We start from the raw sequence: 10943 nt of genomic DNA on the forward strand, positions 1-10943 counted from the left end.
TACCCGTGTCCTTCGAGGTTATGTAAGGCCCGTCACCGCGTCTACGTGGAGCAGCGCCTCTGTTCATTGTGGGCGCTGTCCCATAGGTGGTGGGGTCCGCGGTGATGCGTGGCCGCCGCAGGCAGTAGGGATGACGCGGGGCAAAACCGGGCAGAGGGCCATGCAGCGTGCGGCGGCGGGCTCTGCGGGCGTGGCGCACGTTGCCGGCGGAGCGGGGGCGGGGCCACAGGGGTGCTCCTTTTGCCCCAACCCCACTGCAAGCGGGCGAGGGTCGGGCTCCGGGGGCCCGCGAAGCCTCCCCGCAAGGTCCAGGGCCCGTCCCCGCACCCTGAGTCGCGGCGGGGACCCGCAAGCCGAGAACCTGGAACTCGATGTGACCCCAGAGGTGTTTGTCATGCGGGTGTTGCTGGAGGAGACCGGGGAGATGTTCGAGGTGACAAACTGCCGCAGCGACATGACTGTGCGTGAACTCAAAGAGGAGCTGGACCTGATAGCTGGCGTCCCCTTGAACCTGCTGCAGCTCCAGTACCTGGACCAAGGTGGCCCCCGCTCAGCCCCATCCCTGCCCTTTAGTGCTCCCTCCACCCCCGGGGCGCCTAGTCCCCTTCTGAACCTGCGACCCTGAAGGGACTCCTGCCCAGTGAGCGTCCCCAGATGGCCAAACAAACCCCAGCCCACCGGAACCTCAGATGAAGGTCTGGGATTGGGAAGACCCCAAAGAGCCAGGTTCACATTAGACCCCCTGTCTTAAGGCAAACCCTGCCCACAGGAGGACCCCATTCCACAGACAGCCCTGTCTGTGTTAGGGCCCCACCCCCACAGCAAGTCCTGCCCCTGGATCCCAAAATACCCTGCCACAGCAGAACCCCCAGCTCCCCAAGACTTCCTCAGGGACCAAAGTCCCAAAGCCAACAGTGCTCGCCTAAGACTACAAGCCCCACCCCCACTAAAATGCCTGTTCTCAGTGGGACCCTGTGGCCCCAGCAGACCTGCTCACAGCAGGACCCCAAACTCAAAGCAAACTTCAAGCCCCTGTGCTGGACATGTGGATATAAGGACCCCCAATCTTCAGCCTGCTGTGTCCACACGAGGGAACCAAAGCCTGAAACAAGCCTGCCCCCTTTAGGACCCCAAAACCCAGAACAAACCTTCCCAAGACTGAACCCCAAATCTCAAGGCTAACCACACATCCTTTGGCGACTATGTTCACACAAAGATGCTAAAGCATGAACCAACCCCTGCCCACCTCAGGACCCCAAAAGGAGGAACAAACTTGCCCAAGACTGAGACCCGGATCTCCAGGGTGACCGTGACTACCTCAGAACCCCGAATCCTCTGGCAACTGTGTCCATACAAGGATGCTAACGCTCAGAACAACCCCGCCCCCTTTGGGACCCCAAATCCAAGAACAAATTTGGTCAAGACTGAACCCTAGGCCTCTAGGCTATCCACATGACCATCAGAACCCCAAATCCCCCAGCAACCTCACTCATGGAGGAACGCTGGAGCCTGAGACAGACTGCCCGCCCGGGCCCCCGCATCTGCATGCAAAGCATGCTGGCATTTGAACCTCAGATAAAATCCCTACGCTCCCCCTGCCTGCAGCAGAACCCTGAAGCCCAGAGCAGACCACACACAGATGAGGACCCTAACCCCCCTGCAGACACGCCCGGTTCTGAGCCCCCAGTCCTGAGCTAACCACGTGTGCATCTGCACCCCCACCCATCAGCCATCTCGCTGTAAGTAAGGGTGCCAGCGCCCAAAGTGGACTCTTCCCACATCTCGACACCGAAATTTAAAGCCACCTCTGACCACGTCGGCAAGCCTGACCCCAAGTTCACCATGAGCAATTACACCAGAACCCTAGCCCCGAGCAAAGTGTCCTCATAGATGGGGCTCCAAAGCATGAGACAAACTCTGCCTACAATGGATCCCCCCAATCAAGTCAAACCCACCCATGTCTGCACCCTAAATCTCCATGGAAAGCATGCCTGCGTCAGCCCCCACACCTTGAGCCAACCATACCCATGTGAGGAGGACAAAGTTCACAACAAGCCTCGCTTACTACGGGAAGGCGCCCAAACTTAGAGCAAGCTCTGCTTGTGTTTGAAACCCAAACCCCTCAGCCAACCTTTTCCACATCAGACCCCCAAGTTCTAAACCAATCCTTGTCTGTGTCAGGACCCCAAATCTCAGAGCAGACCCTGTTGCCATGAAGACCCCCAAGTCCCAGGGCAGACCTGTCTGGTTCCTCACCCCCACACCCCCCTACCCAGGGCTAATACCAGAACCCTCAAGTCTCAAAACAAGCCCTGCCCACGTGAGGAGTCCACATTCCAGAACACACCCCCTTACCAGGACCCCGAAACAGACAGTGCACCATGCCCTCGTCGGAACACCAAATGCAGAGCAGACTCTGTTCTTGTCAGCACCCTGTCCACCTTTGAGCCCCAGACACTGGCCCTGGCCCAGTTCCTATCCGAACCCTGGATCTCAAGCTGTGTCCTTGTCCGCCTCAGGAGCTCAAAGCCAGCCCAACCGGATTCAGAACCCAGCCCCCAAAGATCCCGAGGGCTAAATGGGGACCCCTGGGCCCCCTCTCCAGGCTCCTCCCACATGGGAGGCACCCAGTGGAGGGCAAACACCCTGGAGCCCACCCTGTCCTCCTCCCTCCTCCTTCCGTCAGCTTGGGGACCTGGCTGTCCCTGTCCTGCCCCTTACAAGAGTTAGGATACAGAACAGGATCAAAGGCCCCACCTCCATCATCTCCCTTCCTGGTGGAAATCAACTCAAAACCAGGTGAAGAAAAGAGGGGCAGAGCCCTGGAGCTGCAGCCCCCAGAGTGTGCTGCGGGCCGGACGTGGGGCCGGGGCGGACAGGTCCCAGCAGCCCAGCCCGCAGCCCCGCACCTACACACTGCCCCTCCGGGGCTCGGTTTCCCCATCTGCACGCTGAGCCCTCTTAGCCAGAGAAGTGCCCGTGCCAGTCCCTTCCCCAGACTGAAACAACTCAGGAAAGTCGTACGTGAAATGCCGAGGTCCCTTCCTACGTACTGGTTGTAGCAGAGGAGTATTTGGAAGATGCTTAGGGGGCACTGCTGAGGCTTTATTCGGAGGGAAATGGATCTCGAACCCAGTCAGTAGTTAGCATGTTAAAAATGAGGTGAACTCTTGCAGGACTTTGAGTTCCAAAAGCAGTAATTAGAAAATTACGAATCCCGAACCACAAATGCCGGGCACCCCTCCTGTGAATTTATTCCTGCCTAGGAGCTATGCTGAGGCAGTACATTCAAGAAAGCTAAGTCACAGGATTGTGACTTAGCTCTGATGTCATGATCCTGTTCCTCAACAAGCACTTAGCGACTGTGGTAAGAAGTCTGACCCCTCTGGTGACCCCTCTGGTGGACCCCTCTGGAGGGTCCACTGGAAGGAGAGAAGGTGGCGCTGTGCCGATGGATGAAATTTGGGCTTCTGCCTGTACGCCAGGAGCTGGTGGCTTGCCCTGGACCTCAAAGGTCACCGGGGGGGATCAAGCGAGATAATCACAGAAACCTTGAGAGACACAAATCTGAAAGAGGTGAGCAAACTCACGGACGATTCTGTAGATGAAGGACTTCTAACATCCCCGATCCAAATTACGGTGAATGTCAGCATTACAATTCTTGTTGCCATTGGTTCTCAACTGGGGCAGTTTTGTCCCCCAGGGGCCATTTGGCAATGCCTGGAGACTTTTGCTTTTTAACTGTGTATTTTTATTGAATTTATTGGGGTGACATTTGTTAATAAAGTTATATAGGCTTCCAGTGTACGATTCCATAATACATCATCGGTATATCATATTGGGTGTTCACCACCCAAGTCCCGTGTCCGGCGACATTTTTCACGGTCATAGCTGGGTTATGGCGTTCCTGGAATTCCATGGGTAGAGGCCAGGGGTGTGGCTGAACAGCCTGCAATGCACAGGACAGCCCCCCAGCAGAGGGGGACCCAGTCCGGAATCCCAAGAGCGCCCAGGCTGAGAAACGCTGTCATAGACTATAATTTGAACGATCCAACACACTTTTGTCACGGCTATTTCCGTAGCCAAGAACGTCAGCACTAACCAGAGTGTTTCAGCCTGACGTCTATAAGTCGTGTAACCACGTCGTGCTGTGCCTGGGGCATCTTGTTTAGTTCTATTTGTAGAGTTTACCTCATAAAATGACTCAGGCTTTTTTCACAATGGGATGAGTTATAATATAGAATTTTAGAAATCGTTGCCTTTTTTTTTTTTTTTTTGGTGTGGTTTGGCTTCTCTTGGTGCTGAGCCAAATTAATTTTCTAAAAGCATTAACCACCCCAAACAGACCGGTGCGGGGCCGTCCACTGAGGTCAGCGATGAAGGCCCCTGCAATTATCTCTGTGATACCCCAGGTCAGGTGATCTCTTCACTAAACCAACACAACAGTCTATCTCGAATGCCCAATTTTTTTTTCTAAAGAAAACCTGATTCTCCGTAGGAGTTTTGATGGATGACAGCACACTGAACTTCCACAATGTTATCCCCGGAGGGATTATTTCATTATCTGTCTGGCACTATGATGGATGGACGGACCTGGTTTTGGCAGCTGCGGAAGGGGATACCAGCAAGGTGTTTTCATAATTCTTTAAATGGATATTACACTTCATGAAGCAACTATAAATTGTGTGCATGTGTGTGGGCGGGGGGAACATCACCTATGCTTTCATGCGAATATTGAGTAGAAGTTTCAGAATAGGGAAAGAGGATGACAAGGGCTTCCGCACGAATTGATCAAATGCAGGATTGAGCGTCTCCGTTCACCCGTTGGGTTTGTGATCGCCTTGCGTGCGCCCACTGGTGATTTGCAACCCACTTGTGCCTCCCAAGGGAGTCAGAGCACACCGCCGCGGCTTGCGGGTGGGTTTTGTAAAGCTGGAGACCTAATCTGACCACCAGCGAGACACTCGGGATGATCCGGGGGTCCACGGCCCCGAGCATTGGAGGGAGTGGCATCCCATCCTCGGGGATCCTGCCCCCTGCCTGACACACAGCAGGCGCCTACTCTTTAGCAGGCCTTGTGCTTGGCTCTCAGCTGGGCTCTCAGGTGGGCAGTGAGGGGAAGGAGGCGAAAACCAGCTTGTCCACCCAACAGTGAAGATGAATCACTCAGACACAGGGGACAAGTGTATGTTCTTTCCAGAAAGTAAATTTGGCTGAAAAGTGATGAGCTCATGGTTCGGGGGAGACCGGTTCAGTTCCGGCTGGAAGAGGGTCCAGGGAAGGCTGGGTACAGGGGGTGTTGGGATTAGTTCAGGGCTCAGGGGAGGCCGGGCCAGGACTTCAGCACCCCCCCTGTGGGTGTGTGGCCCCAGAGGAAGGGTGGGGCCCTGCCCAGGTGTCTGTACAGCCCCTTCCACACCCCTCCCTGCTTTTCTCCTTCTCCTAGGCCTCCCCAGCAAATCAGTCCATGCCCGGGCATTCTGGCTTTTGCCCTGGAAAGGGGGTTGTTCCCTTCTGTGATGAGTCGGAATTGCCATCCCCTCGCCTTGCGTGTGGTCACATTCTCCCCCCTGCTGCCCCACACTAGGCACAGGCATCAGGGACAGTGCCCCCCCCCCCGCCCCTGTGCTCAGAGCCTTAACCCACCCTGAGATGATGATGATATGGGGCTATTATTCACCAGGAGCCAAGTGCAGAGTGTTCCAAAAGTTAACGGAGACAATGGGCCCGAAAATAGATCGGAAGGTCAGAATCTGTCAAGTGCAGTCCGTTCCCCTCTGGGGAGCTGCTTCATGCTGGCTGGGGTCTTCCTTACTGACCACAGCCACCTTCCTCTGGACATTCAGAAAAATCTATTTTTCTCTCTTCAAAACACCGACAGGAAGACTTTCCTGACTCCTAAGCCCGCCTGATGGTGAATGCGTACTTCCTGTGGCATTTACATGTGTCCAACAACTTCCCCTGCGCCGGCTGTTTTCCCACATCTCCACGAGGGTTTGCTCCTCTCTGTTACCATCGGGAACCTGCCTGTGGCATTTGAGCAAACTCCCCCCGGGGGAGGGCTGAGTGCTGTGTCCCCCACCCAGCCTGGGCTCACGTCCCCCCGTGTCTCTTGCACAGCTCTCTTGCCTCGGCGTGGCCGAAGATTCTCCGTACCAAACCGCAAACTCGCAGTATTTGGGAGAGAAGCACTGGAAGACATGGACGGCCCAGAGGGCATTCGTGGCCTTGTACATCACCTCACACAGGGGCCGCGTGGAGGCCGTTCAGTACCTTCTAGAACACGGTAATTTGGGTAGACTGCTGAGGACGTTCAAGAGTTGGAGCCTTCTGGGAGGGGGGAGAGCAGAGCGCCTTGTCTTCCTGGCCCCTTCGGCAATGGTTTCCTGGGCCCAAGGCTTGCCAAGCGCCCGTAGTGGTCTGCAGCTGAGGTTTCTTAGGACGGGCTCACCAGGGGCTGCGTCCCCTCTCTTCCTTGGCCTGGTCTCATGGGAGTTCTTTCTGTGGAGGGGACATGGAACTTTCAGGAGAGCAGCCGAAAGGGCTTCCTGGCTCCTGTGTCTGACCAGACGCACTGGGGATGTCCCTCCCTGCCCCCTGCTGATGTGGGGTGTCTGCCATGGTCCAAGGGGTGAGCCCCGAGCCGTCACCCTTCTCTTGGTGTCTGGCAGGTCAGCCAGTCTCCTTCCTCCAAGCCTATGAGACAGCCACCCCAAACCCTTTGACCTGCTTTTCATCTCTCTCTCTCCCCCCCCACTCCTGCCTGCCCTTAGCCTGCATCGTCCCCCAATCAAAGGGCTTTGCATCAGCCCTGCAGGAGGACATGTGTCTTTCCTGGTAGGATGTTTTTGGGAAACGAGGCCCACAGATTGAGGTGTAGTCCATTCAAGAACATGGACACTAGTTGTGGACAGCCCAGGCCGCCACTTCCTCTGGGAAAGGAACAGGAGACAGACAGAGCCCTTGGTCCATGATTGGCAGCTCAGAAGGGGCCTCATCCAAGGGTCTCCCCTGTCAACTTGCTTTCAAATGACACCCCTTTCTTTCCTGCCTGTGGCCTTGACCTTGCCTCTCTGCGCTCTGTCTTTGCTTTTCTCCCACTTCCACCAAGTAAGGTGGGGGGAAGCACCTCGACACTCGGCTGGGATGACTGGGCCGTGCGTCCGTGATGGACAGAGTGTTTCGGCCTTCTGCACTCCGCCTGTTGTACGATGAAATATGGGCTTTTCACAGCCCACTAGTCCTTTCAGCTCATAGAAAGTCATTTTCACTCTGATGGAACTGTGATGTATTTGAAAGCACCAGTTAAAAATTACAGCCATCTTCACAAAGTTTTCTGTCCTTTGCAAGACAGCCGCCGTGAAGAGGCGTCTCGGCCAAGGCGGGCGTCGTGCGAACCTATTTAATTAACCCTTCACCACACCGACCAGCCATGGCTCCTAGACACAGGCTATCCCGGGGTCAGCAGCATGAAATTGAATGGCCTTGTTTCCTGTGTCATGGCGTCGGTTCCCCAGGGTTTGATGCCATTCAACAAGCCCACATTGGACACCTGTCATCAGCCCACCCACTGGGTGGGAGGCAGTGATGGGCGCGACAGAAGCTCCCGCCTGTCCATGAGCTGGGAGGCCTGTCGCCTGTCACCTCCCGGGCGCCTGTCTTCCCCACGCATTGCGCTATGTGCTGGGGAAGAGAACGGCAGTGATCAGGACAGCTGCGTGTCCTGCTCTCGTAGAGTTTATGAAGGGAAGTCAGGACATGATTACAGATAATTAAGTCCATGGTCGGTGGTGCACAGCGTGTTCTGAAGATGCAGCCCGTGCACTCCGCATCTACAGAGCTCGTGGGGCGGAGGGGGAGGGGTGAAGGAAGGGTTTTCTGAAGAAGCAAATGAGACCTAAGGAACGGTAGAGTTAGCCCAGGGGGAGAAAAAGGGACGAGAGTGTTTAGCAAAGGGCAGAGCGTGTGCAAAGGGCCAGGGGCAGGATGAGGGAGCAGGGTGTGTTTGTGGGACAAGGGTAGGAGGCTGGGAGGGTGGACCCGTGGAGAGAGGCCAGGAAGAACATTGTGGGGTCTTGCCATAGTGATAAGGGGGGAGGTGGGGTGAGAGAAAGCAGGAAAGACCTGCAACGTTACCCCAAGGGCAGTGGATGTCAGCATCAGAGTTGGAGGGGGGCCTGTAGAACGATCACTGGAGGCCATAGATGGGCAGCTGGAGGCAAGGCCATGCTGGCTGCTGGGGTAAGTGTTGCCCCTTCCCTTGCACCCAGTTTGGGGCATGGGGAGATGCTCTCAACTCTCCCAAGTGTTCTCTTCACGGCCTCGGCCCCTCCCTGTCTTCTCTCCCTGAATGGGCCAGGAGGGTGGCCCCCTCCGCCAACGTTCTTGTTTTACAGGTGCCAACTGTCTCAGCCGGTCCCCCATGGGCAGGACGCCCCTGCACGTGGCCGCAGCCATGGGCCAGTCGGACTGTATAAGCCTCCTGCTCAAGTACGGGGCCTCCATCCACGCCAAGGATGCCAAGGGCATGACGCCCCAGGCCATCGCCCGCCAGCTGAACCACAGAAAAGATGAGCGGCAAATGTTCCTGTCCTACTGGATGACAAAGTCAGACAGAAAGGACCCAAAGGACTTGACCTCGACCAAGGCTTTCCAGAATGGGAAGCCTGGCTCTGGCTCCACGAAGTAGGATACAACTCAGCCCCCACTGGGGCTGTTTGCTGATCACAGCTGATGTGGGCAACTTTTGAAGAGTTTGGATGACCCTTGGTGGGTGGGAAGGCAGGGAAACGTAGCAATCCATCTGAATCAGAGAGTAAATTATCTGTCCTGCTTGCAAATGACCTGGGCAGGAGTTGATAGGAACAGGTGAGTTGTGTTCATTTTGTAATCCATTACGGCCCTAATAGGCTTGGTGGCAGCCTTTAATTTTAAGCTATTTGTACATGATGCCCAATAACGCCACTTGGGGTGAGGAGAGCCAATTACCTTCTCCCCCGTCTGGAGGCCGTCTAATGCATCTGGATAACAGGCGGCACCAGCAATAATGAGAACAGCTCTGTTGTTATTGTACAAAACGGGTGTTGGCAAATGTCAGGAGGTCATGTGCAGCGTGGGCTGTGAGGTTCAGTTTGTAAAACTCACAGAACTAAAGGCTTCCATGCTAGAGATGTTCCAGAAGTTCTCCTGAGCCACTCTGGAGGGGTCTGCTGCTTGAGCTGGGGGTGGGGTAGGCCTGGGGAGAGCTTAATTCTCCAAACCTGATCTCCACAGGGTGTCTGATTTGTTGAAAGGTGACACGTTGGCATGGAACTTGGAGGAGGCAGTGTGAGAGATGATGATGAGCTCATAGAAGGGGCTGGCACCTTCTTTCCCTGTGTCCCACCACCTGCTGCCAGCTTTCTCCTTTGCTGCAGCAACACCAATGCTGAATTCTAGGCTCTGTAGCTCACAAGAGATGCAGACCTGTGGGTCTGCTGTGTGGGTGAGTGAGCCAGGTGGGGGGAGACAATAAGGAAGGGTGAGGACTGGGGCAAGCAGACATGCCAATCTGAAGAGGGCGCTGTGGCTGAGTTCCAGCAGAAATGTGGCTCACAGGCTGCTACTAGATCTTTCCAAGCTGTCTAGAGCTGGAAGCCCGGCCTTTTGGCTGGTGGTTAAGTGTTGGCTTGCTTTTTTAAGGGTTGTGATGCAGTACAAAAGGAGACGGAAATTGGAGGCACACCCATAGGACTGCCCTCCACTGTCAGACTAACTCATTTCGCAGAGGAAAGTGGTGGAAATGACTTTAGAGTTGCGGGAACAGTTCTTGGCTCTGAAGCCACAGGACGAGAACGGCTGTGGGCCTGCCACGTGCATTTCTCTCCAGCCTGACGCAACTCCACCATCGGTCCTCACCGGGCAGCCTGGAAGCTGGTTTTTAAAGTGATGGAGATGGCCCTGAATCCCAGTGCCCTTCTTTCCGATGTATATCCCAACAGCTGGCTTCGGCTTTAATATAATTGGCCGCAGTTCCCGCTGTCATAGCGAGCAAGATCTGTGCTGATGACGTGGCTTTACACTCAGTGGACGTGGCTGTGCCCAGCTCAGCGATCTGTTTGACAACAGAGAAGAAAAATATAGTTTAGCACCAACTATGTCAAAGCGGAGATCTTGTTTTGGCAGGATTTTTCCAAAGTCAATAGGCAGATATTAAATAACCTCATCGAGTGGGTCAATTCATTTAGCTAATGAGGTGTGTGGGCGGGAGGTGGGGGACTAAAGCACCCTTTTAACTTAACAAGTGACATTACTCAGCCTCGTGTTTTGCCTGGAGCTCTGTTGTCTCCATTGTTGGGAGGGCCAACCGCCTGGCACTTGTCCCTAGAACTTTGGGGGCGAACACTCTATCTTTGGGTGGCCTCAATTCAATTAAACCCTTGGCCCGAAATTGGGCAACTTGCAAACTCTCTGCGGCAGGATCGCTGAATACGCTTGTAGGTCCTGGGGGTTCATTTTCTATGACCTCGACATCCGCCCTCTCCCATCCGAATGAGCCTGCATCACCGGTTCAACAAAACTTGTCTGTAGCCGTAGAAGACTTGATCTGCAGTCGGTGGCAATCACGTGACATTCTGTTGATAACTCATTAAATATTTCTTTTGAAGGTTTTTTTTTGGTCACTTTGGAGCCAATAGAAAAAAAAACGGGTGTGGGGAGGAGCGGGGCTGGGGAAGCCATTGCAAACATTGTTGTAGGACTTCGAAATCCGTGTGGGCCCAAGGCATCGGGGGTGGTCGTTAGTGAGGAGCATCGGTGGTCTGCAGGCCCACGGGTGGGCCTCATCTTTCTGTCGGGGGAGAGGGCTTCCCCTGGGGAGGGAGCTGGGGCCAGTTTGCTGAGTATAATCCCCAGCCTCCCCGAAACCTTGCATTTGTCCTGAGGCTGGGCTTGCAGTGACTAGA

The 10943-nt window shown here is 55.0% G+C and overlaps 1 protein-coding gene across 1 annotated transcript; it reads left to right on the forward strand.

Moving 5' to 3' along the window:
* Positions 1 to 130: 130 nt before the first annotated feature.
* Positions 131 to 10636, forward strand: ANKRD60 (ankyrin repeat domain 60). The gene is made up of 4 exons (XM_053927202.2): positions 131 to 539; positions 4499 to 4629; positions 6121 to 6286; positions 8397 to 10636. Exons 1-4 carry the CDS (start codon positions 131 to 133, stop codon positions 8687 to 8689), a joined length of 999 nt encoding a protein of 332 aa, XP_053783177.1. The 3' UTR covers positions 8690 to 10636.
* The last annotated feature ends 307 nt before the right edge of the window (positions 10637 to 10943 follow it).

Source organism: Desmodus rotundus, chromosome 6, assembly GCF_022682495.2.
Source record: "Desmodus rotundus isolate HL8 chromosome 6, HLdesRot8A.1, whole genome shotgun sequence".
NCBI lineage: Eukaryota > Metazoa > Chordata > Mammalia > Chiroptera > Phyllostomidae > Desmodus > Desmodus rotundus.